Raw genomic sequence first — 27,755 nt, forward strand, 5'->3', positions numbered from 1 at the left:
GGGAGAGAATCCACGGGCTCTTCATGCCACCTCCTTTAACGTTTCTGCTGCGGCCTGGACGGTAAAAGCCGCTATGGAAATTTGTCTCTTGACCTCGTCCCAGGCGCTCAGTTCATCTTGTTTGTTTTCGATATCAAATAGAGCGTCGTAGATCCCGGGGAAAGATTCTCCGGCGTATTTGTTATGACTGCTCGGCGCATAAATGATGTGTCTGTAAAAAAAAATTAAAAAAAACAACAAAAAAAAAATACAAATTTAATAGTAAGACTAGAATTTCTTCCACAGATGCCGTGTCGTCTCTCTTTAGGGCTGGCAGGAATTAGGAAGGGCTTAATGTTTGCCACCCAAGCAATTTCTGGGTGCCAGTCTTCAATATATCTTGTTATGTTATATACTAATGTCTGGTGGCGCTATATAAAACAATATATAATAATAATATATCAGTGTAAGAAATGTTCACATTAATATGTTCTCCATAGCAATCCTTCGAAATGACGTGTACCAATTTTTGTTAGTAAATAGACCCATTAGTATTGAGATTAATCGTCAGCCATATAATGCAGTACGTCTAAAAAAATATATTATTTAAAAGTATGCCACAAAACCGCGAGCTTCTGCAGGTCCCATAAATTCACCCCGGGTCAGATTTAATCTCTATACATCCCCTAACTCCAAGCAGAGGACCAAACGCACCCTCAACAGCAGAAGTCTTCTAGCTTCAGGAACGGTCAATCAGAAGATAGAGAGACCTCCTCAGGCCAGATTCCTTCTGATGACTTCTGACCTACCTTGCCCTTTACTAGGCAGCCCATTGATTTTATTACTGCTTTTTTTTAGGTTTCACGTAAAAAAAAAACTTGTGGCCCAAAACTTGTGGCCCAAACTTCATGGTCGAGGCAGGGGGGTTGGTAGTTCTGACCTCTTGAATTTCTTACCTATAGAATTGTCTGTTTGGTAAGCCAAGAGGATCAATAAAGGCTCTTTCCAAAAACATGAGCTGGTCGTTGACGGATCTCACCGCAATAGGGCTGTAGCAACAGAAAAAGAAATGAAACGGATACAATTACTGGTTGGCATGGTTACGTTTGTCCATAGAAATTCTCATTATTGAAATATAATAATAATGTGAACCAAGCAGCCTATCCTATTGTAATAACACCAAAGCAGGATGAATACAGATGGCAGCTATTAATGGACTAAGCTTTTCAGCCCTTAAGAAAAGAGTTTGGCAATCCTGATCCAGGGGTATACACAGGGCCCAGGTAGCCATTACTCCAGGACCCGGCGTTCTGACGGGTTCATACCTTTCACCGGCCTTGGATATGCATTCATTCAGTATCAGTGGCGACTCTAGAAACAATATATAGGGGGGGCACACAAGATAGCACAGTCAAACTGGGGGGGCATTCATAATTTCCAAAAGTAATGTGCTATGGAATTATACTTTTGTTATTGGGCTAAAATAATACTTGATCATTCAACATGGGAAGCCTGAAGCCACAATTGAGTGCGACTAATCATTGAAGTAAATATTATAACACAATAAATAACTTTTCCACTAAATGATTTCAAGGCCTCGAATGTTTTGTCCCCTGAAGTCACTACAACTTCAGGAGGGCATTTTATCTCTGGATAAATATAAATTAAATAATTCCTACTGTAAGTTAAGTGCCAGGAAACAGATGACCAAACACACACACCAACACAGGCTATGTCACACCAACACCCAGACACACACATCAGGACAGGCTCTGCCACACCAACAACCAAACACACACACACACCAGGACAGGCTCTGCCACACAGACACCCACACACATCAGGACAGGCTCTGCCACACCCACATCCAAACACACACACACCAGGACAGGCTCTGACACACTGACACCCAAACACACACCCTAGGACAGGCTCTGCCACACTGACAACTAAACACACACACCAGGACAGGCTCTGCCACACCAACACCCAAACACACACCAGGACAGGCTCTGCCACACCAACACCTATTCACACACACCCGAGGACAGGCTCTGCTACACTGATAACCAAAAACACACAAACAGCAGGACACAATCTACGTCACAGACGTCTACATCAGGATGGATTTTTCACACTGCATTGTCGTTTATACCCCCTTAGTGTTTTTGCCCCTTGTGTATTGATGCCCCTGCTGCCCATATATATATTAATATTAGCCCCAGTTGCCGATAGCAGGTATAGATCAACACATTAACACACAAACCAAGCTTTACATGTATAGATCAACTGATATTCACTTGTGATCTCAGCACTGAAGGTATATATCAAATAAACAGAATCAGACATACAAATCCTGTATTTGCAGGTATACAATAGTATATGAAAAGTAGCATTGTAGGTATAGATCAAATAAATACATGGAAACAGCATTGCATGTATTAATCAACTGAATAAGACATACAAACACTGTATTTGCAGGTATACATAAATAATGTATGGAAATATATAGATATGGCTCTACAGAATAACGCAAAAACCCATCTTTGCAGGTATAGATCAACTGGAATTCACATAAAAACACATCATTAAAAGGTATATTTAAAACCCCCTAAATTATAGGCATAGATCACAGGTTGCGTCCACATTGCCCACACAGCAATCACACTCCTATCATACCAAGGCAACAAGTAACTGCTGGTACCTAGGCAAGATGGGACTGTGCTTACTGTGATTGCTGTTAGCAATCACACTCCTATCATGCCAAGTCAGCCACTACATGCTGGTACAGGGTGGCTGTAAGTGATGTGCAGACCCCATACTGCTGGCAGCATCAATACAAAAGGGGGCAGCTAGCTAGGGTTCAGCTTGTACTGGCTGACTTGGCATGATAGGAGTGTGATTGTTAACAGCAATCAAAGTCCCATCATGCCTAGGTTCCAGCACTTACACATCCAACCAGTAAATGCTGGAACCTAGGCATTATGGGACTGTGATTGCTGTTAGCAATCACACTCCTATCATGCCAAGTCAGCCACTACAGGCTGGTACAGGGTGGCTGTATGTGATGTGCAGACCCCATACTGCTGGCAGCATCAATGCACAAGGGGGGCAGCTAGCTAGGTTTCAGCATGTACTGGCTGACTTGGCATGATAGGAGTGTGATTGCTAACAGCAATCAAAGTCCCATCATGCCTAGGTTCCAGCACTTACACATCCAACCAGTAAATGCTGGAACCTAGGCATGATGGGACTGTGATTGCTGTTAGCAATCACACTCCTATCATGCCAAGTCAGCCAGTACATGCTGGTACAGGGTGGCTGTAAGTGATGTGCAGACCCCATACTGCTGGCAGCATCAATATACAAGGGGGGCAGCTAGCTAGGTTTCAGCATGTACTGGCTGACTTGGCATGATAGGAGTGTGATTGCTAACAGCAATCACAGTTCCATCATGCCAAGGTTCCAGCACTTACACATCCATGCTATCACACACACACACACACACATTAATTCATATACTCATTCATTCACAGATTCATTCCCTCAATCACCCATACTCATTCAAACACCCTCCCCACCCCCTTACTTGCACTGCAGCTCCTCGATGCCGCTCACAGACTTCAGCAGGGGGCGCGGCCTCCCTCTGCGTTCTCTGCTAGCTTCCGCTTCCTGTATGCAGTACAGAAGACCCTCCCACAGGTAAGTAGCAGGGCTTGGGGTGCGGCCCAAGTAAGATCGGTTGCCCTGGCTGCCGATCTTACGCGGGCCGCACCCTCTCTCTCCTCCACATTAAATAATTAAAAAAAAAAGACGGGATTTAAAGTCGCATTGCGACTTTATTCCAATTTCGGCAGGGGGGCAACAGGGGGGGCAAGGATTAACCTAGGGGGGGCAATTGCCCCCCCTTGCCCCCCTGTAGCGACGCCACTGTTCAGTATCACCAACACACCCTATCTATAACCATACCGGGACTGGCTACTGGCCACTTTGGGCTGTTGGACTGGTGACTATTTTTCAATGGCAGCGGTGGGTCAATGGAAAAGCAGATGATGGACCCTATTCTGGGAAAACAAAAAATTGAGTTTGGAAAAACAATGTTGTCATATTAGAAGAGAAAGCTTACTTGGATAGGTCCAGTAGTTGCAGCCGTGAGTTAAACGATTGAACCGTTTCTGTGAAATTTTGAATTGCCGAAAACAGATGATCTGAAAGTGGAACAAAAACTGGTAAACTGGTAAAATGGGCCAACGGAATCATAGGTGCGTGAGGTAATTAACGGGGGTGGGTAGTAATGCCTATCATAAAAACAGATTTTTAACCCCTTAATGACAAAGCCTGTACATGTACGAGCTCAAAATGCATGGTTTTCAATGGGTTTAAGGACCGCCCATTGTCCTTAAGGGGTTAAAAAACATTCTAATGCATGTTGGAGCCAATTGTAGATATTTACATATTTTTGCTTACGAAGTGCAGGCAGAACGCTAACAACCAACAAATTGTCTACACAAAGTGTACAGCACATGTCGTCCTTAATATGTATTTGTGTGCCCTCAATAAATATTCATAATTAATGTCCAGAAATGTTAAATGCTGGGCCATTTGTTACGTACCAAAGGATATGCCGTACGCCAGCATTTTGTCTTCGTGTTTCCTCGCTATGTCTTGAAGAATGGTTCCGTAATTCTTTAGCTGGTCTGCATAGTCCTGACCGTTCAGGGGAAGAACCACGGAATCGGCCAGTTCGAATACAAGGCCTCCTCGAACCTGCGCCACTGCTAGGTGGTTTTTATACAGAGGGTCGTAGAATTTATCGACAATCTCCGACGTTTCATAAACGCTGTGATAAACCGGGTATCCGCCGTATCTTCCTTCTTTCTAAAACAACAAAAAAAACTCATAAGATTCATTGTTGTGTAAAATATCTCTAGCCCCAAAGTACTAAATATTATTAATTTTTGTTTCGGTAAAAAAGGGAAAATGCACATTTGTGTCTGTATTACTTGGATTTTGGAGTAGACTTCTTTTTTTCTCCAGAATGCTCCCACTGGAAGTGCCATTAACCCCTTAATGACAAAGGCCGTACATGTACGGGCTCAAAATGCATTGTTTTCAATGGGTTTTGGGACCGCCCATTGTCCTTAAGGAGTTAAAAAATATTGTTCTCGTTGAGCATTAACCCCAGTGCTGGATACAATATTGTAGGTCGGCATTGACCTGGTTTTATCTCATTTTGCTTCCGATAAACGTTCTTTGCATTCCCTGCTCAACCACCACACTGAGCTGATGCTTTACGGCAATGATAATGAAGTCAGTTCCTTCACAGACTTTTAGTAGTCAGAGTGTCTGGCTGGGTGATTAAGACTGAGCCAACCGACTGTCTACCACATGCAGTATGATAAGGAGACAGGGGGTTTGTCTAGTATATTAGGCCATGATAACACATCCAAATGACTAATACAGGTTGAGCATCCCTTATCCAAAATGATCCTTTATCTGAAATACTTCAGGTCCCAAGCATTAAGGATAAGGGATAGATACTTAACCTGTATACAGATGTCTAAAAACATTATATTATGCAAAAAATCATATTCATACATTATTTTGAAGGCTTGTTTTATCTAATTCCAGTAATTAAAAATGTGGTTGGAGTTTCCCTTTAGTACATTACCCCCCCCCCCCCATGACAGCACTGGCATACATGTGCATATAGCTCTTGCCCCCACATATGTTTGCAAGTGGAACTTCCACCAAAGTCTGAAATGTTCTACTGCACACGCGTGGGAACCACTGACTGTCTGTTGCATGCAAAATGGACTCTAATGTGCCAAAGACAGAACACGGGGCACTGGGCTATCCCTTTAATTAAAGCCGTACGGCTTTGGATGTTAACTGATGACAGACAATAAATAGGACTCCATGCCAGATGGTCTAGTGTCAGTGACAATATCTCTACCTTATTGTTCCTGGAGCATCTCTGTAGTAGTGAACGAGGATGCCAAGTATGATGTCATCACTAGTGACATCATTTAGCACTACGCAGAGCCTAGGGGACATTTGATCGTTAAATGGATGATTAATACATCTGTCTATTTTGTTAAGGGTGACAGATGAGTTGTTGTCTTGCGAAGGGGCTTCTTACGCAATAAATCACCAGTAGGGCTGCAAGGCTGTATTTTCGGTACTAAAATAATCAGCAGCGTTCCTGCAGAGAGATCAATCACACGGCCAATCCTTTATTTTGTTTCTCGCTTCTGTTAAAGACCGCTGCCGTAAGCCATCTTGTCTCACGAGACAATTATAGTCTTTAAGTTATCAGCGTGATGGTTTTTTTCTCCAATAATAGCTATTAAACATGCCACCCGATAAAGCGTTCTATGACTCAGTGTAACCGATGCAAACGATCCGTTCTTCCCACTTACCAGGTGCTCAAGTAAACACGTACCCTATTTTTAGTATAACGTGCTCTTCCAGACGCAATGCCAAGTCGCTGAAAGAACACTTCAAAATCGTTGCCAGAGCCCAACTTATTTATTCTTTGTAACGAGAGAAAAAAAAATGAAATAAATAAGGATAATTATGAAAGTTGAAATAATTACGAAATGTAACAATACACAGTTACAAAGTTACATAGTTCCTCTGTCGTGTTCCGTGTTTCTGAAATATTGCCCGTTATACCAATTCCCATTAAACCCATTGCCAGTTATATTTAAAATGGCTTTAGATTTCGTTAAAGACATCAATGAGATGAATACTCAGAAAAGCCACTGTCAAATATGCTCCTTGTTCCACATATATCATTGCGCAATGTCCAGACCACGCCCAGAAATAATATAATTATGTTAAATTAACATTTTTTAACAGAATATGATGACAGGTTTGCTGAACGTTCTCATTTGTTCATTTGGAACATCATCTCTCAAACATCATCCATGTGACATCATATCTGAGTAAAAATGGAGCTCGTCTACTCTTAAAGACATCATCTGCAGTGCATTCCTCAACTTTACTGCCCTCACTGTGGGTAATATTTTCTTAGGAAAACATTCACATTATTTGGGGTGGAACATTGATGGTTTCTATGAATTTTTTAGTATTTTGTATACTGTTTTGTTATATTATCCTATAACAACTTCTCTTGCACAACCATCAGACTTACAGAACTCTTCCTTAAAGGAAAAGAAATGTTAGAAGAAGAGGCCATAATCAAAGACTAAAGGGTCAGAGGTTTTGATGTAATGTAAGGAAGTTTTACTTCTCTGAGAGAATGGTAGATAAGGGGAACAGCCTCCCATTGGAAGTGGTAGAGGTTAATACAGTGAGCGAATTTAAGCATACATGGGATAGACATAAAGGTCTATGACATGACCAAGGTCTGAATAAGGTTTGACTTTTTACAGTCTAGATGGGCCAATTTGTTATCTATGTGGTTTTTTAAGTGTGTGGCATTATTTCCTAACCAGGATAGACCTTAAACCTGTAGAATCATAGATTTGTAGGAAATCAGGACAATTTTCCATATGTTGTCCACAGTGGAACGATATACCATTACAATCTGTTGACCATGAAGCCCACGTAAGATTAAAATAACCTATACCTTCTTACGTCTGGCCCCAGCAGTGGTCAAAGAGTTAAAACCAGTTAATCACCATATTATCAACAATAAAAAATGTATATTTAATTTTTAATCTACAGATTTAAAGTACCAATGTGATTATTTTCTTCCACCTTGATTTTGACCCCTGGAATTGGTTTTGTCGGTTGACTCGGGAGCCGTAGATGGCATATGGAGCGAACACCCAGGCGTAGCGTCGGTGCCAAACCATGACTCGGGATTGGCTGTGATCTGTTACCTTGGCAAGTCTTTATATTCTGTCCAGTTGTCTTTTTGATGCCAGCTTTTGTAGAGAGATTTACCTTCAAAACCTTCATCGGGGCTTTTAATCTACAGAAAAAAAGCAAATATTTAGCCCGAAATTGTTGATAAAAACAGAATATATTTAACATCACCACTAAGAAAAGCTACAATGAGCTTTCAATAACAAATAATTGTAATTTATATGTACATAAAGCATACGGATGGACAGTAACCTATAGTTACAATTCAGATGCTTCATTTCCAGGGAGTCTGCAATAGATAGTAACGCTTAGCTAAACATCTGAAGAATAAAATAATTATAGACTGAAAGGTCTGTTTGTAGGACCCTGCAAGCGCTGTAAGTTATTAGAGGTGCTAGCGGCTGTCCCTAGCGGGGTGCGGTGCCCCCCATTGGCGCTGCCGCTTGTAGTCCACGGGGGTCCTGTGATGCTGGGTCACAGAATGGGAGTTAATGAGACCTCCTGCTACGGGGATATAACAGGGAAAGCCACACGCAGTAGCCCAAGACATCACCAGACCCTCAGGGCTGCCTAAGGAAACACTATCACATGGGGGGCTCGAGGAGCCGAAGCCCAGACTGGTAGGAGCTCCGAGTTCTTCCTCTCAGGGGCCCGAGTCGACTCGGCCCTGGAGGTGCTCTTCTACCAACTCGCCTAAATAAAATATACTTTTGTAACTATATGTGGCATTGGAAACTTCATCACCTAGTACTAAATACTGAAACCTTACCAGAGGTGCCGTGTTGATGATGTAACATTTTGCCTTCTTTATACATTTGGGACCAAAAATGGACGCACACTGTAAGTTCTAATAAACATTCTCTTCTATTTCCAACTGTTTAGTGCCAGAAGAAAGGGGGAATGGATTGTGTGTCAACCACAAAAGCACTTAACCGCATAAAACCGAAATAACACCTTCCGATACCTCAGTACAGTGTCAGAACGATAAGGTAAAGGACAAAAAGTGCGCTGAGATCTGTATAGTACAACACAAGAAAGAGAATGCAAAGCGTGTACTCTACAGTAAGATCCAGCAAATAAAAAAGAATAAAACACAGGTAAAGTGTGAGTATTTTAGGTATGTCCATGGCTGCGCTGCTGAGGGTTGACTGTGCCGACGGTATATGGCATCGTAAGCTGAAGAGTCACTTGTGAGGTCATACTACCTTTCAGAGATCCCAGCTCATAGCATTCTATAAACCTTAAAGGGAAACTGTATCTTTACAGCTTTCTGCATAAATACATGTTCTTATTAAAACTACCTAAAGCGTGCCGTTTTCTTGTAAATCGGTAAATTAAGTTTAGAAGTAGGGGACCTTTGCATCGGGGAGGTTGTGGCAAATGGTGGTAGAACTGGCATATCAATGAATTTGATCTGCTTCTTCTATCTATTTCAGACCCGAATCGTATCTCATGAAAGTGATTACCTCTTTTGTCAGGCGATAGACCAGCTGGTACATTAAAGGGGTACAGTCCACTCTCAATGTATAGTTCCCTAAAGAGAACGGAGATAATAACTCAATCACTCCGCGCCTTCTGCATTACGGTAGATGAATATCATGTGACAAATAAATAAAAGCGCGCAGGTTTGTGTTGGCATAATTTAATTATTCATAAAGAGCAATTCTGCTGCAAAGTGGCAACGGGGGTGCAATCACCATAGCAACCCACTCTCCCCGCTTTCCTGAAACGCCACAAGCCCTCCGCTAGCCACCATCAAAAGACAGGGCCCCTTGCAAGATAAAGGGATTCATCCTCATTTGCGCTATTTTGTCTTATTATGCATGTTTTCCTATATATATATATTGTTTAACATTTCAAATGCACATGCTTTTCCTCCTGATCCCCTCCTCCTCCGGTCTCCAACAGCCATTACCCCTCCCCCCTCTGGCCTCCTACAGCCTTAACTCCTCCCCTCCAGCCTTCTACAGCTATAACCCCTCCCCTCTGACCTTCAGCCATAACACCCCCCCTCCGGCCTTCTACGGTTATAACCCCTCCTCCTCTGAGCTGCCATAGCCATAACTCCTCCTCATTTTTTTTTACAATAAAAGTTTCCTTTCTCTTTTTCATCTCTCTCTTGTCTCCTCTTGCTATCTATCTACCACGAACACTATATACGTATTAGTGCTATCACTTTAAAGTAACTTTTTGTTTCAAAATGACGGTTTCCACATAAATTTGCCATCGGTATATTTGCTGTGTTATCTAATAGATAAACTCAACAACTCCTCTCTGCCTTGTGGCGAATAATAATAGAATATCTCGGTCTCAATCACCCAGCAGGACCCTCTGACTAATGAAAGTCTATGGGGAGAGGACTTCATTAGATAAGCAAGACTTCTTATTATTGGCATAAAGAATCAACTCAGTGTAGTGCTTTTGAAGGCAACGTCAGTGGGACTTTATCTTCAACAATCATCTTGATTGCAAAATAAATACAAGCGCCAAGCTAAATGTGTTATGAATTATTGACTTATATAGCGCCACCATATTCTGCAGCACCGTACAATTGAAGAGCAGTGTGGCATTATCTGTCCTGCTTACCTTCTACGGAAGAATCTGCATTGATATAAGCCACGGCACGCTCCTGGAGTATTTTAACGTTTTCCTGCACAAATAAAGGGATCATTAAATAAATGATGGGCACTCGTATTCTGTTATGGATTGTTAAAGGAATACCGGCATGCTGAGGTGGGTACAGTGGATGCCCCCACACCACGACACTGGTTAAATATTAAGATTAAGCTGCCTTCTGAGGATAAGCAACGGGATAAGATGTCAGAATAAGAGATCTCCGGTCATTCACCACTGCTCCATGGTAGACAATTTGTAGTACAAAAAAAATAAAATAAATAATAAAGGTAAAAATAAAAATAATAAAAAAATATAGAAAAATTAAGATTTTTTTTAATGTTAGAAAAGAGCTCATAATACGTTGCACCCCTAGGTGTAGAATTTTATCCTGTGGAAAAAATACTAAGATAAAGTACAAAAAAAAGGTTTTTTTTTTTCAATTTCCATTTTGTTTTTTTATTTTATGTGTGGTAAATGTTGTGTTACATGTGTAAATAGGGTGTCAAACTAAATTATAAATAGTCCTGAAAAAAAAAGAAAAAGAGCAATATACAATTTGTGTGGGTACACCGAATGAGAAAGAACGGATTTATCTAATGGATGAAAGAAACATACATGCAATGGTTTTATATAGGTATATATATATATATATACTGTATAGATACTTTTGACATTAAACTGTCTTCATTAATGATTATGTTTCAAGTCATTTTGTTCAATGATAAAAAATAAACTCTTAATATGTCTATTTTTTAAAACATTCTTACTTTACAGCATTTTATCACGCCTGCCTAAAACTTTTGCACAGGACTGTATATTTACAAGTTAACCAATTCCCCCCGAGTTCTTAACGTGTATTCGGGACTCTAGGACTGATAGAAACCCCTGCGTACCTCGGCCCATTCTGTAGAACCCAACAGTCCGAATTCTTCTGCATCCCAGCTCGCAAACATCATGGTCCTTCTCGGTCTCCAACCTGTTATAATACAGAGTTTTATCCGATAATGCATTGCAGTGGGTTTCATTTTTCCACAAAAAAAAAAAAAAAAAAAAACCTTCAGAAAAATGATCTTTAAGCCTGAAAGTCTTTATAATTACCTTGTTGTTTTAATTTTCCGGCACTTCTCACGATTTCATTGACCACGGCTGCCCCGCTTTGTGGATCAATACCACCGAAAACCCAGGAGTCTCGATGACCACCAAGAATGACATACCTGTCTGAGAATTGTTTGAATCTTTCAATCTGACGTACAGGACGAATGCCCGATGGTAATTACATTAAATTAGAACTTTAGAGTCTTAAGAAATGTTTATACAATGTTTGTATTTTATCAGGGTCAGGTTAGTAACAAAATAAAACATATAAATAATTTATATAATAATAATAGAAATAATAATTATAATATATATCTTTCATTAATAAGTCACCTGGCTCCACTGCTCCTTTAATGATCCCAATGACATTATAGACACGTCTTATTTCATTGTAACTATGGACGTGCATTCTGATTTTCCTAAAAAAAAGCATCAAAGCTGTAAATGTACTCACGTATTAGAGCAAAGAATTGTTTAGTATTTGCTCTATCATTAGTAATAGCCATTTAACACCTAATAATAATAATTGGTAATTTCTTATATTCCTGCATATCACTGTTCAGTATATTAAAGAAATCTCCGTGTGATTGTGGTGCGTGTGAGCTCTATGTATGAGAGTGATGTGTGTGACCGTAAGTGTGGTTCAGTTTGCGTTAGTGTGGCCACTAGGAGTTAATTAGCTTATTAAGAGGATGAGGGATATGTTGAATGTGGGGTATTTATTATGGATAGCTGAACAAAATGTGTATGGGGCAGAAACCCCAAAAATACAAGCAACACAATAATGGCTTTCCTGCCACTGATTGGCTGTTTGAATCAACCAATCAGTGGCAGGAAACATCAAACCACGGAAGAAGCGTTCTGTGTTCCTCCGTAAAAGAGAGATATGTTTGTATGTATGTGCAGTTGAAAACATAATCCCAGTAAGAAATTTAGAGAAAGTATTTACATAGGATGCCATTAAATTAAGTTTTAGATTAACAAAATTCAATAAAATACAAGAGTAATAAAGTAATAAAAGTACAAAAAATCCATTGTAGTCAATATTAAATTATTTATGTATGAGGTAGAGTTTGTGTGTGTGTGTGTGTATGTACCTGCACTTAGAGGCAATTTTAAGGTTGATGTGCATGCGCACGCCTCTGCTGTAGCCACCGATATATCCATATAGGTAACTGGATACTTACTGGGACATCTGAGGGTCTTTATACCCAGGACCGATATTGTACGACACATTAAGACTTCCCTTCCAGGTGTTGTCGGGGGCAGGTTTTCCACCCATGTTCCTGTATGTGAAAAACATACATTAAACAATTTATGTTTATAAAGAACAAATCAGGGGTGGGAATGAAAACGAAGCAGCAAATTATAATGGTTTCCATGGTAATAACTTCCCATGTAGAAAATGGTTCCAGAATTGCTCCAAATGACATAACTTAGAGAGGTCAACCCTTTTAGAACTGCAGTCATATAAGCGGTTACATATTTACCATGCACCTATCCATCAATTCACCGCATTGTAGAGGGAGCATAGAACCTAAAAAGCTTTATAAAAGGCATAAACATTCAGATTCCTGGGTTGGGGTACTTTGACATAGTGGCAGGTTAAGCAATTGAAATTGCTTGAGAGTCTCATTTAGGTTAAAAGTCCCACTGATTGTTGAAAAGCAATATAGCCATGCCAAAAATCCCCTAATTTTTATGTTTTTTTTGAATGGTATTCGCTGGGTAAGTGCAGAATTCTTGCTTTGTATTGCTTTCTTTATGCTATCACTCATAAGGGTTCGCACTCCGGTGTTGAAAAGGTTACCGACACACACATAAGTTTTGCACTCCAGCATGGAAGGGGTTAACTACACCCAGAGAGCTTTTGCAGTTTAGCCTCAGAGGTTAACTACATACGGGGACTGGCTAAAAGGCAAAAGAGGCTAGTTACGTAAACAATCATTTTGAGATTGATGTCATTTATATAAGACATGTCAATGTTGGTGTTCACCGGAGATAAAGCTATCGTATGTAATTAACCCCTTCATGACAAACAAAAATGCATTGTTTTTAATGGGTTTAAGGACAACCCATTGTCCTTAAAGGGTTAAAGAGTGATCCTCTGTAATATTACAACAGAGAGAAAAAAGGTAAAAGATAAAAAAACATAGATGATCTCGCTTAATGACCCTGCACCGATATACAGTATAGATTCATTTTTCCTCCATTGTAATCTGTTGAAGGACTGCTAGTCAATTACTCATGATACATTTATCTCCGGCATTGACCCCGGGCCCAATTACGTTGAAATAATTATTTAATGACATGAATCTACTGCTAACAAAGCATTTGGGAAAACCTCTAAAGCAAGAAAAGAAAAAGACTAAATTAAATTGTTTACTCTCTTAGAAAACGACGCCTGGTCTTGCCAATATTTTTTCTAAAGAGTTTGTTATAAAGTGTGACGAGTCATAAAAGATCATGGGATTTATGCCAACATCTGTTTCTATTTGAAATGATTAAGAGCTGTTTTTTTTTATATTTTTTTTAAAAAAAAAACAACTTAATTATAAGCTCTGTTTAAAAAATAATATAAAACTGTCTTGAGTTGAACCCATTATGTGTAGAAATGTAATGTTATTTTTTTATGAAAGTTAAACATGTTTATAGACTAGATATATATTATATAAACTTATTAAAATCATGTACATTTTCAATTACTAACTTAACTATTCAAACACACACTCACTCCTATGTATTCATTTATTGATATTAAAAGGACACTCCAGTGTCCCAGGCAGCCTCTAGTAAAATGAATCCATATTAAAAAAAACGTACTTTAACGTGCATTAATTACACCTGCAAAATGGAAAAAAATAAATAAATAAAATAATAGACTCGCCTTAAGGAGAAGCTGCAGCTCCAGAGCTACAGCACAACATCTCATTTTGTAGGCCACGCAACTGCTCAAAGAGCTTTTTGTGCATGTGCGTCTCATTAGACCCCCTCTCCCGAGGAACGCTTGGTGAGCCAGTGCTGGAGCAGTCTGGCTCTAAGTATATCATGTATCAGAAGATGTAGCTGGGGGGAAAAGGGCAAAGAAAAGGGGCTTTTGGGGGAATTTGAAGACTCTCCCCATACATTTGCAAGGACACCATGAAAATGTAAAGGGATCACTCAGCTTTTTATATGCATTTAAGAGCATATCATTTCTCTTGAAATTATTCATAGAGAAAATTAAGACAAATCATAGGACTTTTACTTGACCATAACAAGTTGGCATGAGAGGGGATAAAATGAGTAATCGTGGATATAGAAGGAAAACTCATATCTGGATACTGTTCACTCTTTCCAATGCCAAAGGGCTGAGGTCCACGTTCAATTACTGCAGAAGCTCAAAGCAAAACAGGAACATTTCTCAGTAAGGCAGGCTGCCCGTCCAAATCAAATGTGAAGAATTATACGCCTTGTCAATTATACAACCGATAATAAATGCTAAGAACTGTTAATCCAACAATCAATAAAAAAAGACATTTTTAAAAAACCCTCGATAAATTATAAAGAATGGTTCGGCCTCATTTGTTACGAGAGTAGTCTATTATTGGCAGATTACTGCAAAGGGTTAACTGTCAAATGACCAAAGTTACATGCATTCCAGTATGTTGTGCACCACAAGACACATCTAAAGAAGTTTAACACGCTGTAGAAATGGGAAAATAAACACCCTGAACATGCGCAAACAAAAACACAGTACACCAGCGAGAATTTAACCCTTTCTATGCCGACACATAGACGTAAGGATAAAAAGCTACTCCTACATTAAAATGTATGCCTTCTAATTAAGAAGTCATAGGGGTGGCTGTTTATCTAATCACTTTCATTCTTAAATTTGCCAAAGGGATTTCCAGTACAAAAAAAAAGTACAAAAAAAAGACGAAGAAAAAGTGAAAAATTAAAAAAAAAAACTGTAACGAGACGTTACGCTGCTCACTAGAAATAAAAAAAATAATTAAAAAAACCTTTTCTGTTCCCAACCCAAATTTCTTAAAATTATTTAAAAACCTGTAGTATTTAAGGGAGCATTGTGGTCATTTAAAAAAATGTATGTGAGTTTTTTTTTTTAACATATGTGGATTTTTCTTATCATAAACTGAGTGTTTTCCAGCAGAAAAAAATATTTATACAAAATGGACTATACATATAAAATGGGTATAAAACCCCCTATCTGTCCTTGAAAAAACATTATATATTTTGCAAGGGTACAATCAACTCAAAAAAAATGAAAGTATAAAGAAATGGTTAAAATGGCAAAAATAAATCTTCCATCAATAGGTGGCATAATAACTTGAATTTGCCATGTAGGGGTTAGCTTAATTTGAATGCCTCGGTTACAGGGGTGCCTGGGAGCGGCGCTAACATTTTTAAAAAATGTATATACATATATTTTTAATAATACGAATAATAATAATAATACATTTTGGAGACTTCTCCCCTGTAAGTGGTATTTGGTTTTTTTCTGGTTATAAAATAAGTTTTAAAAAAACATCAAATCAATACCAAATATTAAATGTATACATTTTTTCTTACCGTAGAAGATGCTCGGCATCATTATAGCCTATAGGGTGAACAGGAATTGCGGGAAGCCCTGCACCATCCTTCTCATTGTATCTATATGTATATTCTTAGAAAATAATAAACATTTATTAGTTGAATATTCTCAAAAATAGAAAACAAAATCACAGTGAACTGGGCGAGGGGACGCCTTTGTAGCTGTGAATGGTAAAGAACATTATGGGGTTTATCTTGATAAGCCACAGTTTGCCACGATATGTTTGCTGAGATTCTGTCAGTGACATAGGCTTTGTTTTTTTTTGGCATTTTTATAATTTGAAATGTAGATATTTGATTTTTACCCATGAGAGCCTTAAACTCAGGATCTAGGGGTTGGGAGTTTGCACACCTGCAACCAGGAGGGTCAGGGTCTGCTTAGACCCGTTTCTGGCATGCTTCTGGATCATCAGTAGTCATGGCCCCATAAATACCCAGTTTCTCCCAGCTTCCATTGATGGAGCATTGTGTCCTGGCTTCCTGGTTGTGAAATCCTGATTGTCTTCATCTGTCTTTTGACCATAATACAGACCCAGGTTGGCTTTGGTGTTCTCTCCTTGCCCTTCAGTTCTTGCCATTTGTTAATTTGTTGCTTGGTTCCTGGCCCTGGCCAAATGGGCGAAACGGGTATAACCAAGCCAGAAACCAAAAGACAAAGAAACCAATGACAGGCACCGAAAACCAAACTGGGGTCTTTCCCCTTTGGTATGGAGTTCAGCGCCTCCATTCCGCCTTCAGTCGCAGACACCGCTGTCCTGTTGCCCTACACACAATACTTAATTACCGGATCTATTTTGGGTTTTATTTCCTAGATGAACACAATTCTTTCAAATGATTATGATTCTTACAATTCATAAAATAAGATAATTTCAAAGTTTTCATATCTGCACCAAAAATGTATATTTATATTCTTTGAAAGAATGACTCTCCCTGTCCATCTGGAAACCCCATATGATGCAGAAACTTGTCTTGTTTTTGAAGGTAGATAAGGTGGCGGTATGGTCTAGTCACTTCTAGTAATTTATTCTACATATGGAATTGTCTGAACAATTGGATATAAAGGCACAATTCCTCTTGATTTCAGACTCACCTTTTGAAGGATAACCTGGAGTTAACGGGTCTCCTGCCCCATTAAGATTAAGGATGTTTCCACGCTGGACGCCACCACCTGGCAGGTTCCAGCCATCCGGATAGGGGTCCACTCCTGGAGCGCAGTAATCAGCAGGGTCAGAGTAGAGGATGAGTCCAATGGCACCAGCCTTCTGTGCGTTTTTAACCTTTTGAAGGTAAAATGAATGTTCTTTATGGACCAATCATTTCCATTTCATTTCACCATAGGCGAATTGCCTGTATATTGACACCAATGGCAATGATAAAGCCTGTAGAAGTCCTTTAGTCACAAGAACTGGAGACGCTTACCCTTACACCCCAAGTCTTGACTACTGACTTAGCTATCTACAGCGACCATGGGTGTATTCAGGCTGGGACAACAATAGATACAACCTCACACATTTATCATTTACTGAACTTGTTGGCTAGGCTTACAACACAGTCCGTACATAATAAGGGATGTGTATAAATGTGTATATATGTATAAATTCTTGTGCAAAGTGGTGTCATCACCACAGCAACCATTGGAGTAATACTTCTGGTTGCTCCACTTCGCTTGCTATACATAAACCCCATTATATTAAAGCATAGTGCCTACGCACATCAAAGCTGGGGTCCCATTTATTATTTTTATGTGTTTTTAATCCCCAACATGTTTATAGTAGATGCCAATCAGCCTACTATTACTGCCTTTCTGTCACCAAGGGGAAGAAAATCATGCATTCGATGTTTCATGTTTCAACATTTTTTTTTTTTTACAAGAAATGGAAAATATGTTTAATTATGGAGGCCGCTTACCTTATTTCCCCTGAAAATCTTTCCATATCTAGCGATAACAATCTTTCCAAGGCAACTGATATTTAAATTCCTTTCCAGAAAATGAAAGTCTTCGGTTCGAGCATAATTTACATACAAAAGTTCTCCCTGAAATATAGATGAAAGTGTTTTTTATTTTAATTGAACTTTACTTTTTATTTATTTATTTTATTTTATTTTTTTATTATCAATGCAATGACTAATGCCAAACTGCCAGAGATAATACATAGTTACAGAAATTAATATTCATTTACATCTTGAGCGTCTTTAGAAGTCCTCTCAAAGCAGGTTATGCTGCAAACAGCGGTGTCAAAGCGGTCTTCAAAAGACAATAACTGTATTTCATCCCAGTTTTTCTTGGAAATATTATCAAAAATCTACATTTGTGTTTTCTTGTGAGCCCTAACTTACCTCGGGCGTTCCCTGAGCTGAATACGCATTATAAGGTGGGACAACATCTGAAATATTTTCATACCCGGGTGGCGTTGGTTCGAATAAAGATGTGTTGAAGACCTTAAAAAAACCATATATATTTAATGGGAAATAGATGAATCCATAATGTAATATTTCAAAAATCACACAAGATTTTTTTGGATTTGATGACAGAATTACATTTTTTAGGAAACTAGAAAACGTAAGCGTGTCTGAGAGTTCCGAAGATATAAAAAAATTAATGGAAGCACACATAATGTCAAGGCCTTTGATTAGATACGCATGGAGGTTTATTAACTAAAGGTCATCATTTCCCAAGTGTACTTTTGTCCAGCCCTGCTTGACACGCCAGCAGAAATCAGATGAGTCCTTCGACAACTACACGTCAGCGGGCCTCGCTGGCCAGTGCACCTGATGAAGAGTTTTTAATAGTTTCCTGATGATGTCTACTTGGCAAAACACAACACACCTTATCACTGTTTAATGAATGATGTGATTAAATGCTCAATATCCAAGGAGCCACCACTGATGGAAACCCTGGTGGAAGGAGGTAGCTATATGATGTTCACTGATTGACATGACCTCATGTGAAAAACATAGAGGCATGCTACCAGAGGAGGTCTACGTCATGGTCGGCATGCCACCCGATCTAGAAGAGAGCCATGTGTTTCTGAAATCAACATTAACTTTTTTGTAGGCTTCCTTTATAGCATGTAAGGTGGTTCATCAGTGCATTCTATGGTCATCTACCCACTAAATATAGTCTACATACCAACTCACTAGTAGTTAGTGTTTGCTATCAAAGAACTATGCCAATCTGGTACCATAATGTCGTTGCATGGATGGGTTGCCAAAATGCAGGCCCATCCTGGCCAAAACTGTGCACCTGCCATCTGTACCTGTACACTGGTTTCAATTCCAGTCATAAGATCCCTTTTAATACTAAACCTCATTATCTGACATCACCGATTAGTAGTTACCGCACTACATGCATTTGTTTTAATGAGTTATCTTCTTTTTCTGATGACTCTATTAAAACCCGGTTGAGAAGCCATCCATCAGTATGCATCAGACAACATGTCAAGTGCATTTTTATCTGCCCCATGATTTATTACAAAAGTCACATTCTGAAAAGGTCACGATAAAGACAAGACAAGAAAATTAGCATATTAACCCTTGCCTGTCTTTATAATATCAGTTTTTAAGCACAATTTCGTCAAAGCAGCCTTGCTGTATACATTCCTAACCCATCACATATAACACAACTATACTATTTTTTTTCTGGATAAATTCTGTTTAAAACTAAGGTGCTAACAGGTAGTTAAGACGGTTGATCCCATAAGAATTATTTTAAGTACTTACTTCATTTCCATGTTCGTCGACAAGTGAAATATAATTTGGATTTGTTTCATTTGGGTATGATAAGAGAATATCATAGTGCGCCAACTCAACCTTATCCAGTCCATATTCCTTCCACTGGGCTTGTATTTGTTTTGCAAGAAGAAAATTCTGTTCTGTTCCCGCTAGATGAGGGATTCGAGTAAAATTACTGGAAATAACAAAAAAAACAACAAAGTTTATGCGTTTAAAAAGTCTCTGAAATTCTCCCTTAGTTATAGCCGGCAGTTGTTTTACTGCAATTTCTGAGAATAATAATAATACTTTCTAATTTTTGTCCCCATCCTCATTCAATATATAGTGCTTTGAGTGTTTTTAGGGGGGGTCACATTTCTTTCAGTATTTAAAATCCATTATTTGGACTCTCTTAATGGCCGTGGGCAGAGTCAGCCCTACCATGGGTCCAGATGGATATATTATTATTATTAATAGTATTATTCATATTATTATTATTATTATTATTATTATTATTATTATATACTGCTGTCATGTAGAAGTGCGGAAAGATGAAGTAGATGCACCTTAATTCTTGGATGCCACATCAGTTGGTTTGAGTTTATATTTCTTAATATATAAATGTTATAATTTTCCATTCTAAGGATCAAAGTTTCCATCTTAACTTTTATCTGATAACCAAATTCCCCCAAAGCAGAGGGTGAAAAAAAATACCCCCAGTGCCCAAAATACTTGAAACATATATTTATAAGCGGGCTGATGGTATATGTTGGTTTTAGTCAAGAATCCAATTCCTGTACCCGGAGTGACACTAGATCTAATGATTAATTATCACGTACTGTGCTCTAACAAACCGTATTATGAATAGATTATTATCAATTATTATTATGAATACACAGTGAAAAAGATATAGTAAAGGCAGCCAACTTCCCCAAAAAAGAACTTTTTTTGTCTTTATAACTGTATAAACTTACTGGAGATATTGCCTAATATTTTCCGCTTTCATTTCATCCCAGAATGCTTTCCTCATACTCTGGTAAGCCTGAGTGGGAACGCTGCCATTGGGTTTTGCAAACCATCCTAAAAACAAAAACATACATTTGATTTTTTTTTTTCAATTTTTGAAGGATAGAATTGCCAGAATTTAATAATTTTATGGCTCGAACTGCCTAAAATTAACAATTTGCTGATCTTTATCCGATATATATAACTTGAGATTGTACAACATTGTGAAACACGCTTATATATGAGTAAAACGTGTAAATATAATAATAGAAACATAGAATTTGATGAACGATTCATTCCCTCTAGTTCCAGCTGTAAAGACCTTAATCAATCCTTGGTCTTGTCTTAGATTCAGGAACCATATGCCTTTCCCATGCATGCTTAATCCCTCACTGTATTATTTTCTACCACTGCTGGGAGACTGTTCCACTTATCTACCACCACTAAGCCTCTGACTCGTTCTAGATTATGGTCTCTTATTGTACCATTTCTCCTCCTTTGAAATAAACTTCTATTGTGTACTTTGTTGAATCCCTTTATGTATTTAAATGTTTCTATCACATGCCCCCTCTCTCTTCTCTTCCCCAAGCAGTGCATATAGAGCTCTTTTAGTCTTCTCTGATGTTTATCCTGCAAACCATTCACCATTTTAATAATATTAATAATAATAATAATAATAATATACTCTGACGTAGAAGAAAATCCATCGATCTCATCCCTCTGTCTTATGTTTCTTTTAACTTCCTGATAAAAAAGAAATAATATACAACATTCAAGAAAAATGAACCGACTATAGTTTTGATTGAAGTACATACAAATTACCATTAAAAAGCTGAAATGTAAACTGAATGTGGGAGTGGGGAACAGAGAGGACATGACTTAATGGATAAAGATTTCATGCTCAGCAATGTGATATATGTAACTTATACAGTATATGGGACTTATTATATAATATATGTAACATATGCAGTATATGGGACTTATTATATAATATATGTAACATATGCAGTATATGGGACTTATTATATGATATATGTAACATATGCAGTATATGGGACTTATTATGTGATATATGTAACATATGCAGTATATGGGACTTATTATATGATATATGTAATATAAGCAGTATATGGGACTTATTATGTGATATATGTAACATATGCAGTATATGGGACTTATTATATGATATATGTAACATATGCAGTATATGGGACTTATGTGATATATGTAACTTATACATTATATGTGGCTTATTATATGATATATGTAACTTATGCAGTATATGGGAGTTATTATGTGATATATGTAACTTATACAGTATATGGGAGTTATTATGTGATATATGTAACTTATACAGTATATGGGACTCATTATGTGATATATGTAACTTATACAGTATATGGGACTTATTATGTGATATATGTAACTTATGCAGTATATGGGACTTATTATGTGATTTATGTAACTTATACAGTATATGTGACTTATTATGTGATATATGTAACTTATACAGTATATGTGGCTTATTATGTGATATATGTAACTTATGCAGTATATGGGAGTTATTATGTGATATATGTAACTTATACAGTATATGGGAGTTATTATGTGATATATGTAACTTATACAGTATATGGGACTTATTATGTGATATATGTAACTTATGCAGTATATGGGACTTATTATGTGATATATGTAACTTATACAGTATATGTGACTTATTATGTGATATATGTAACTTATACAGTATATGTGACTTATTATGTGATATATGTAACTTATACAGTATATGTGACTCATTATGTGATATATGTAACTTATACAGTATATGTGACTCATTATGTGATATATGTAACTTATACAGTATATGTGACTTATTATATGATATATGTAACTTATACAGTATATGTGACTCATTATGTGATATATGTAACTTATACAGTATATGTGACTTATTATGTCATATATGTAACATATACAGTATATGGGACTTATGTGATATATGTAACTTATACAGTATATGGGACTTATGTGATATATGTAACTCATACAGTATATGGGACTTGTGTGATATATGTAATTTATACAGTATACGTGACTTATTATGTGTTATATGTAACTTATAAATGATATGTGCCTTAGTATGTGATATATGTTCCTTGTGACTTATGTGATATGTAACTTGTGAATTATTATGTAATATATGTTACTTGTGACTTATTATGTGACATATGTAACTTGTGAATTATTATGTGATAAATGTAACTTGTGAATTATTATGTAATATATGTTACTTGTGACTTATGTTATATTGTGAATTATTATGTAATATATGTTACTTGTGACTTATGTTATATTGTGAATTATTATGTGATATATGTTACTTGTGACTTATTATGTGATATATGTTGCTTGTGAATTATTATGTGATAAATGTAACTTGTGAATTATGTGATTCCTTGTTATTGCTTTGAATTACAAGTTTGCACAGCATTCTATAGCGAGCGGACCTTCGTTTTTTTGTTAGCGGAATTGCAACCCACTTTAACACTTTCCTCTCCTGATTCCTGCCTACACCACACTGACAAAGTATATCGGACCCTGGTTTGCACTGCTAGATTCTATATAAGCCGTTACAGTTATAACACATTTCAAAGTGTTTCTACTGTTCTATTACTCTTCCCAGACAATACTTTTAAAGTAGATACTTACAATCACTAGGTAACTTTAAAGACTGTTATTATAATTATGATGTAATAGGCCGTGTTAGCAAGCAGGGCTCTCTTCACCTAATGTATCGGTTTGTCTTAGTCAATTTTAATTTTTGGCAGACCCTTTGAATGTATGGGCTGTAAGAAGCGCTGCGCAAATTGATGTTGCCATATAAATAAAAGATAATAATAATAATAATAATAATAATATATATATATAATATATATATATATATATATATATATATAGTTTTAGAGGTTAAATGGTACAATTGTCATACAAATGGCATAACAGCAAATCCTTAACCATGCCATGTTAATTTATCGTTGCTTGAAAAACAGGTAAGGTCATGTCAGGTAGTTTAACCTACTTTAACAATTAAGAATCACCTCTCAGCACAAAAGAATACATGAAATAGCCTTCTTCCTCCACATCCGGATCCAATCATTGACGAGTAAAATGTTAAACCGGTTCCATAAGAATAAATCTAGATAAATCTTTGTGATCATTTTTTTCAGAATGGCCAACGGAACATTGTAGCTAAACTTATGAGAAGCACACCCTGGATACCCTGAGCTGGGGTGAAGAATGCCTGCTTCCCTCCGTCCAAATGTCATTTATTTATAATGCGCATCACGTCTGACTTCAAAATCAAACGTTCGGAAAACAAAAAGAGCTCTCTGGGTACGTTCATGTACTTTTATGAAGAGCTTATCGAGAAATTGTTCTAACTTTCGTCGGTAACACAATCGGACCTCATGTTGAACGCTGCGTATAAACTATTTATATTACGGAGCTTAGCAAATGGTTCTTTACAAAGAGAATGATTCATGTAATATTTGCTGTGTCTATTGTTTTGACTTTGAGTTCTGTGAAAAGAGATTTTTTTTCTAAGCTGTGAGGTTTAATAATTTATTGTTGGGAGTCACTTGGAGAATAAGCAGTGCAGTAGTAAAACTCGGTTTAATTTGAAAGACTGTATTATTTAAAACAATTGTCAGAATATTTACAGAAAACATAAGATTCCGTGATGGAACTTGACTAATCAATATTTAAAAACTCCTTAGGTTAAAGATAAGGGTGACCAAATTTGCAATTTTTCTTGCCCACATATCATTTTGACTTGTTGCTGACCAGCCCATGTAAAGTCCTGCAGTATGTAGAATGTATAAACGTACAGAATCAGTGGCGTGTTTATCTTTAGCGATGCCCTAGACCAGGGGTGTCCAACCAGCGGCCCTCCAGCTGCTGCAGGACTACATCTCCCATAATAATCTTTCAGCTAAGGGGCTGGCTGAGGAGTATGGGAGATGTAGTCCTGCAGCAGCTGGAGGGCCGCAGGTTGGACACCCCTGCCCTAGACCTAACCCAGGGAAGTACCGCCAGCCGCCCCCTCCGCACTGCCGTCCTTACTGGTAAGCACCAGGATATGACATCATATCCCGGCACTCGGTTGCACGATTCTGGGCAGGAATAATCTATAGAGGATGTGCCGACTCAGCACAGAAATAACTTTCCAGCTATTGTGAAAGCTCAAGTCCATTAACCCACCCTCAGAAATCTGCTGGGCAGGCGAGAGTTTTAAAGAGCTCTGCCCACCCCTGGGGTTGTATATATTTACATTGGCGTTACCTCAAAGGGAGAGTTTGTAGGAGAATTCTGGTTCCAACGTCCTCAATTCACAATTCATTAGAAACCGTCAACACTGGCAGGTTAAATCAGCAAGAAAGACTGGCCCTGTATAATGTATAATTCAATGAGTGAGAAGACTTTGCCAAACATGATTTAATTATACATCATACAGGACCAGCCAAGCTCTTTGTGCCGTAGACACCCACTGGGATTGGCTCTTCACAATGTATGCAAAGCCAAGGAGTTGGAACCACAATTCTTCTACAAAGTCTCCTGCCAACTCTCTCTTTATTTAATAGATCCCCACAGTAAAATTAGTCTGTTTTTGATTGAAAACGTTAAGCAAATATTGTTTTAATGTGTTTTAGCCAATTAAGCCATTATCCTCTTTCGTGACTTCGTGGTGTGACTTTATGCTTCAAATACATTTCACCAGCCGTTGGCACAAGAAGTGAAGACAATGTCCATCTGATATCAAACCAGTGCTTGTGAAATAGGCGTAAGGTTTTAAGAGGAAACAAAGTTCTATATCAGAAGAAGCTCACAAGGTGTTCGTTCCTTTGGACCTTTGTTCAACGACCTATATAGGACTGACATACTAGTAGGGTGGACTTTGCCAGCATCTACAATATAAAGCAGAAGGCTTGATCTCCGGTGGAAGCTGAACATTTATGTCAGAAGCAGCTACAAGTCTTTGTATGATGAGTGTGTGTGTATCTCTTTTATCCCGTAAGTGTATCCAGATTCAATTCGTCCTGTTTCTACAGCCTACCACAATATATTGTGATGTTCTTTTGGGGGTCTTTATTGAAGAACCAGCAGATGTTTTATTGGACACTAAAGCTACGCACCTATCAAACCAAATGTATTCCTATTTTTTATTGTTACATGAGTTGAGCTACATTGCTATTTTCTTACATCCTCCTAAGGATCTTTTTTATGAGATCATACAAGTCGGAAGTCGTTCCACACCTGAAGATCTCCCACTTGGCTACCCCTCCTGTACATAATGTTTCTCAAAGAAGAGCATTGGCGATGATGTCACAATAATAATAATATTCTAACATTTGGTTACATTAAATAACCCATGTTTTTTTCTCTACTTGAAATTCAAGATTGGAGGAAAAGAAAAATATTTTTGGATGTCTATCTGCTTTTTGGCCATTCTACTTTTGAAAGATCATGATCAAAACCATGCCCCCCCCCCCGGGTTCAGGATGCGTATTATCCCAATTACTAAGCAGAAGTCAAACATGCACTATGAGAACGTGAAAACAGATTAATATCTATTGTTTTAATATTGTCCCTCGACAAAAACAAATGGCAAAGGGTATTCACAGAGGAACATCATTTTCTTTTTTTTTTCTATACACTGGTAATCTTTCCCGCTCACTGTTATTCTGATTAAATAAACTACCGGGATCTTGTAAATCATTGACTTTATTTAATTAGCAAGGTGAACAAATGACCTGGCAAAGGTCACATCTGGTTCCCACAGCAAAACAAACAGAATTCATAACCCCCGCAATAGGTTTCTGCTGGGGCAGTAATTGCGATGGAATGTGGTGGGAATGGGATAGCAGTACAAAGGCAAGTTGTAGAGTGTAATATGTGTATATCGTCATACATATAGCTCTAAATACTATTATTTATTGATTTATATAGTGCCATCATATTCCGCAGCGCTGTACAATGGACAATGGTAGATTTTTTTTAACATCTGCTGTTGCGAACCACTGCGGTAAAATATATATATATATAAAAATTTTTTTTTAAATAAATTAAATTATTTTAAATAACTTAAAAAAAATGGTCATTGAGACTTATTTTTGGTATTTTTGGGTTAATATTTTACATATATGTCTTACATTATTATAGAAAAAGCTATTAGAGGTTAATCCCACCGCTCTTCCCTGATGCAATGGCCATGGACATTTGCGAGGGGTCTTCATGGACAATTACATGATTAGTTTATTAAAAAAACAAAACAAAAAAAAACATAATTTGTAAGAGAGCCAATAACTTATGTTATTCCTTCACGATCAAAAGAGCATTCTCAAAACCAAACCAAGTTGAAAATAGTCAAATTCACATATGAGGGTAATCACACACACCTAATAGTCGCCGTCTTAATATCGGCGAATACATAAATGTACTTTACCTATAAGAAATCCCAGGAGAAGAAATCCAAGCGCCCCAAGGCCAAAACCAAGGAGGCTCCGTGAACTAAACCCTTTTATCCCCGAGCCTGCTTCAGATTCCTCATTGCTCAGAAGTCTCAGCATTTTAAGTCCTCCGCTAATCTGTGTTTGTCCAGGGAGGCCTTAACCGGGGAGAAAGAAATCCTTTTGCCTGCCAGCATACTACTGGCTTACAGTGACTTCAAAAATGTTACCCAAAGAACATAACCTAATTAAAGATGGTCCCTCCCTTTCTTGTACGAATGCCAGGTCTGGAAGGTCAAAGTTCTCTGCAGAATTCCATGTCTGTGTTAACCCTGAAAGTGCCAGAAAATAGTTCAAATAGATGAAAATAATAATAAATGGTTCTGGACGCCGAGAGAACATTCAAGC

At 37.8% G+C, this 27,755-nt stretch overlaps 1 protein-coding gene across 2 annotated transcripts; it reads right to left on the bottom strand.

The window, feature by feature from the left end:
* On the bottom strand, nt 1–27,540 carry LOC128474265 (putative N-acetylated-alpha-linked acidic dipeptidase). 2 transcript variants are annotated; one of them, XM_053456552.1, is made up of 19 exons: nt 27,344–27,540; nt 20,808–20,913; nt 19,843–20,029; nt 18,460–18,561; nt 18,031–18,156; nt 17,213–17,399; nt 16,102–16,195; nt 12,717–12,815; nt 11,863–11,948; nt 11,533–11,652; nt 11,328–11,410; nt 10,405–10,468; nt 9,285–9,352; nt 7,833–7,924; nt 6,425–6,515; nt 4,593–4,857; nt 4,106–4,187; nt 936–1,028; nt 1–211 (listed from the first exon to the last, which is right to left on the bottom strand). In XM_053456552.1, the coding sequence occupies exons 1-19, from the start codon at nt 27,465–27,467 to the stop codon at nt 22–24; spliced, it is 2,259 nt and encodes a 752-aa protein (XP_053312527.1). In that variant the 5' UTR covers nt 27,468–27,540; the 3' UTR covers nt 1–21. The 2 variants fall into 2 exon arrangements, with proteins under 2 accessions (XP_053312527.1, XP_053312528.1); XM_053456553.1 differs by lacking the exon at nt 11,863–11,948 and having other exon boundaries at nt 11,533–11,648.
* Between the last annotated feature and the right edge of the window lie 215 nt (nt 27,541–27,755).

The sequence above is a fragment of the Spea bombifrons genome, chromosome 2, assembly GCF_027358695.1.
Source record: "Spea bombifrons isolate aSpeBom1 chromosome 2, aSpeBom1.2.pri, whole genome shotgun sequence".
NCBI classification, from domain to species: Eukaryota; Metazoa; Chordata; class Amphibia; order Anura; family Pelobatidae; genus Spea; species Spea bombifrons.

What these genes read in the sequence shown, in the direction of transcription:
- LOC128474265 (XM_053456552.1), bottom strand. Translation starts at nt 27,467, where the DNA reads ATGCTGAGACTTCTGAGCAATGAGGAATCTGAAGCAGGCTCGGGGATA. An exon ending in AAAGACCCTCAGATGTCCCA is followed by an intron (nt 11,949 to 12,716) that starts GTAAGTATCCAG and finishes GCTTTTTTTTAG; the next exon opens with GAAAATCAGAATGCACGTCC. An exon ending in CAACTACTGGACCTATCCAA is followed by an intron (nt 1,029 to 4,105) that starts GTAAGCTTTCTC and finishes CTGTTGCTACAG; the next exon opens with CCCTATTGCGGTGAGATCCG.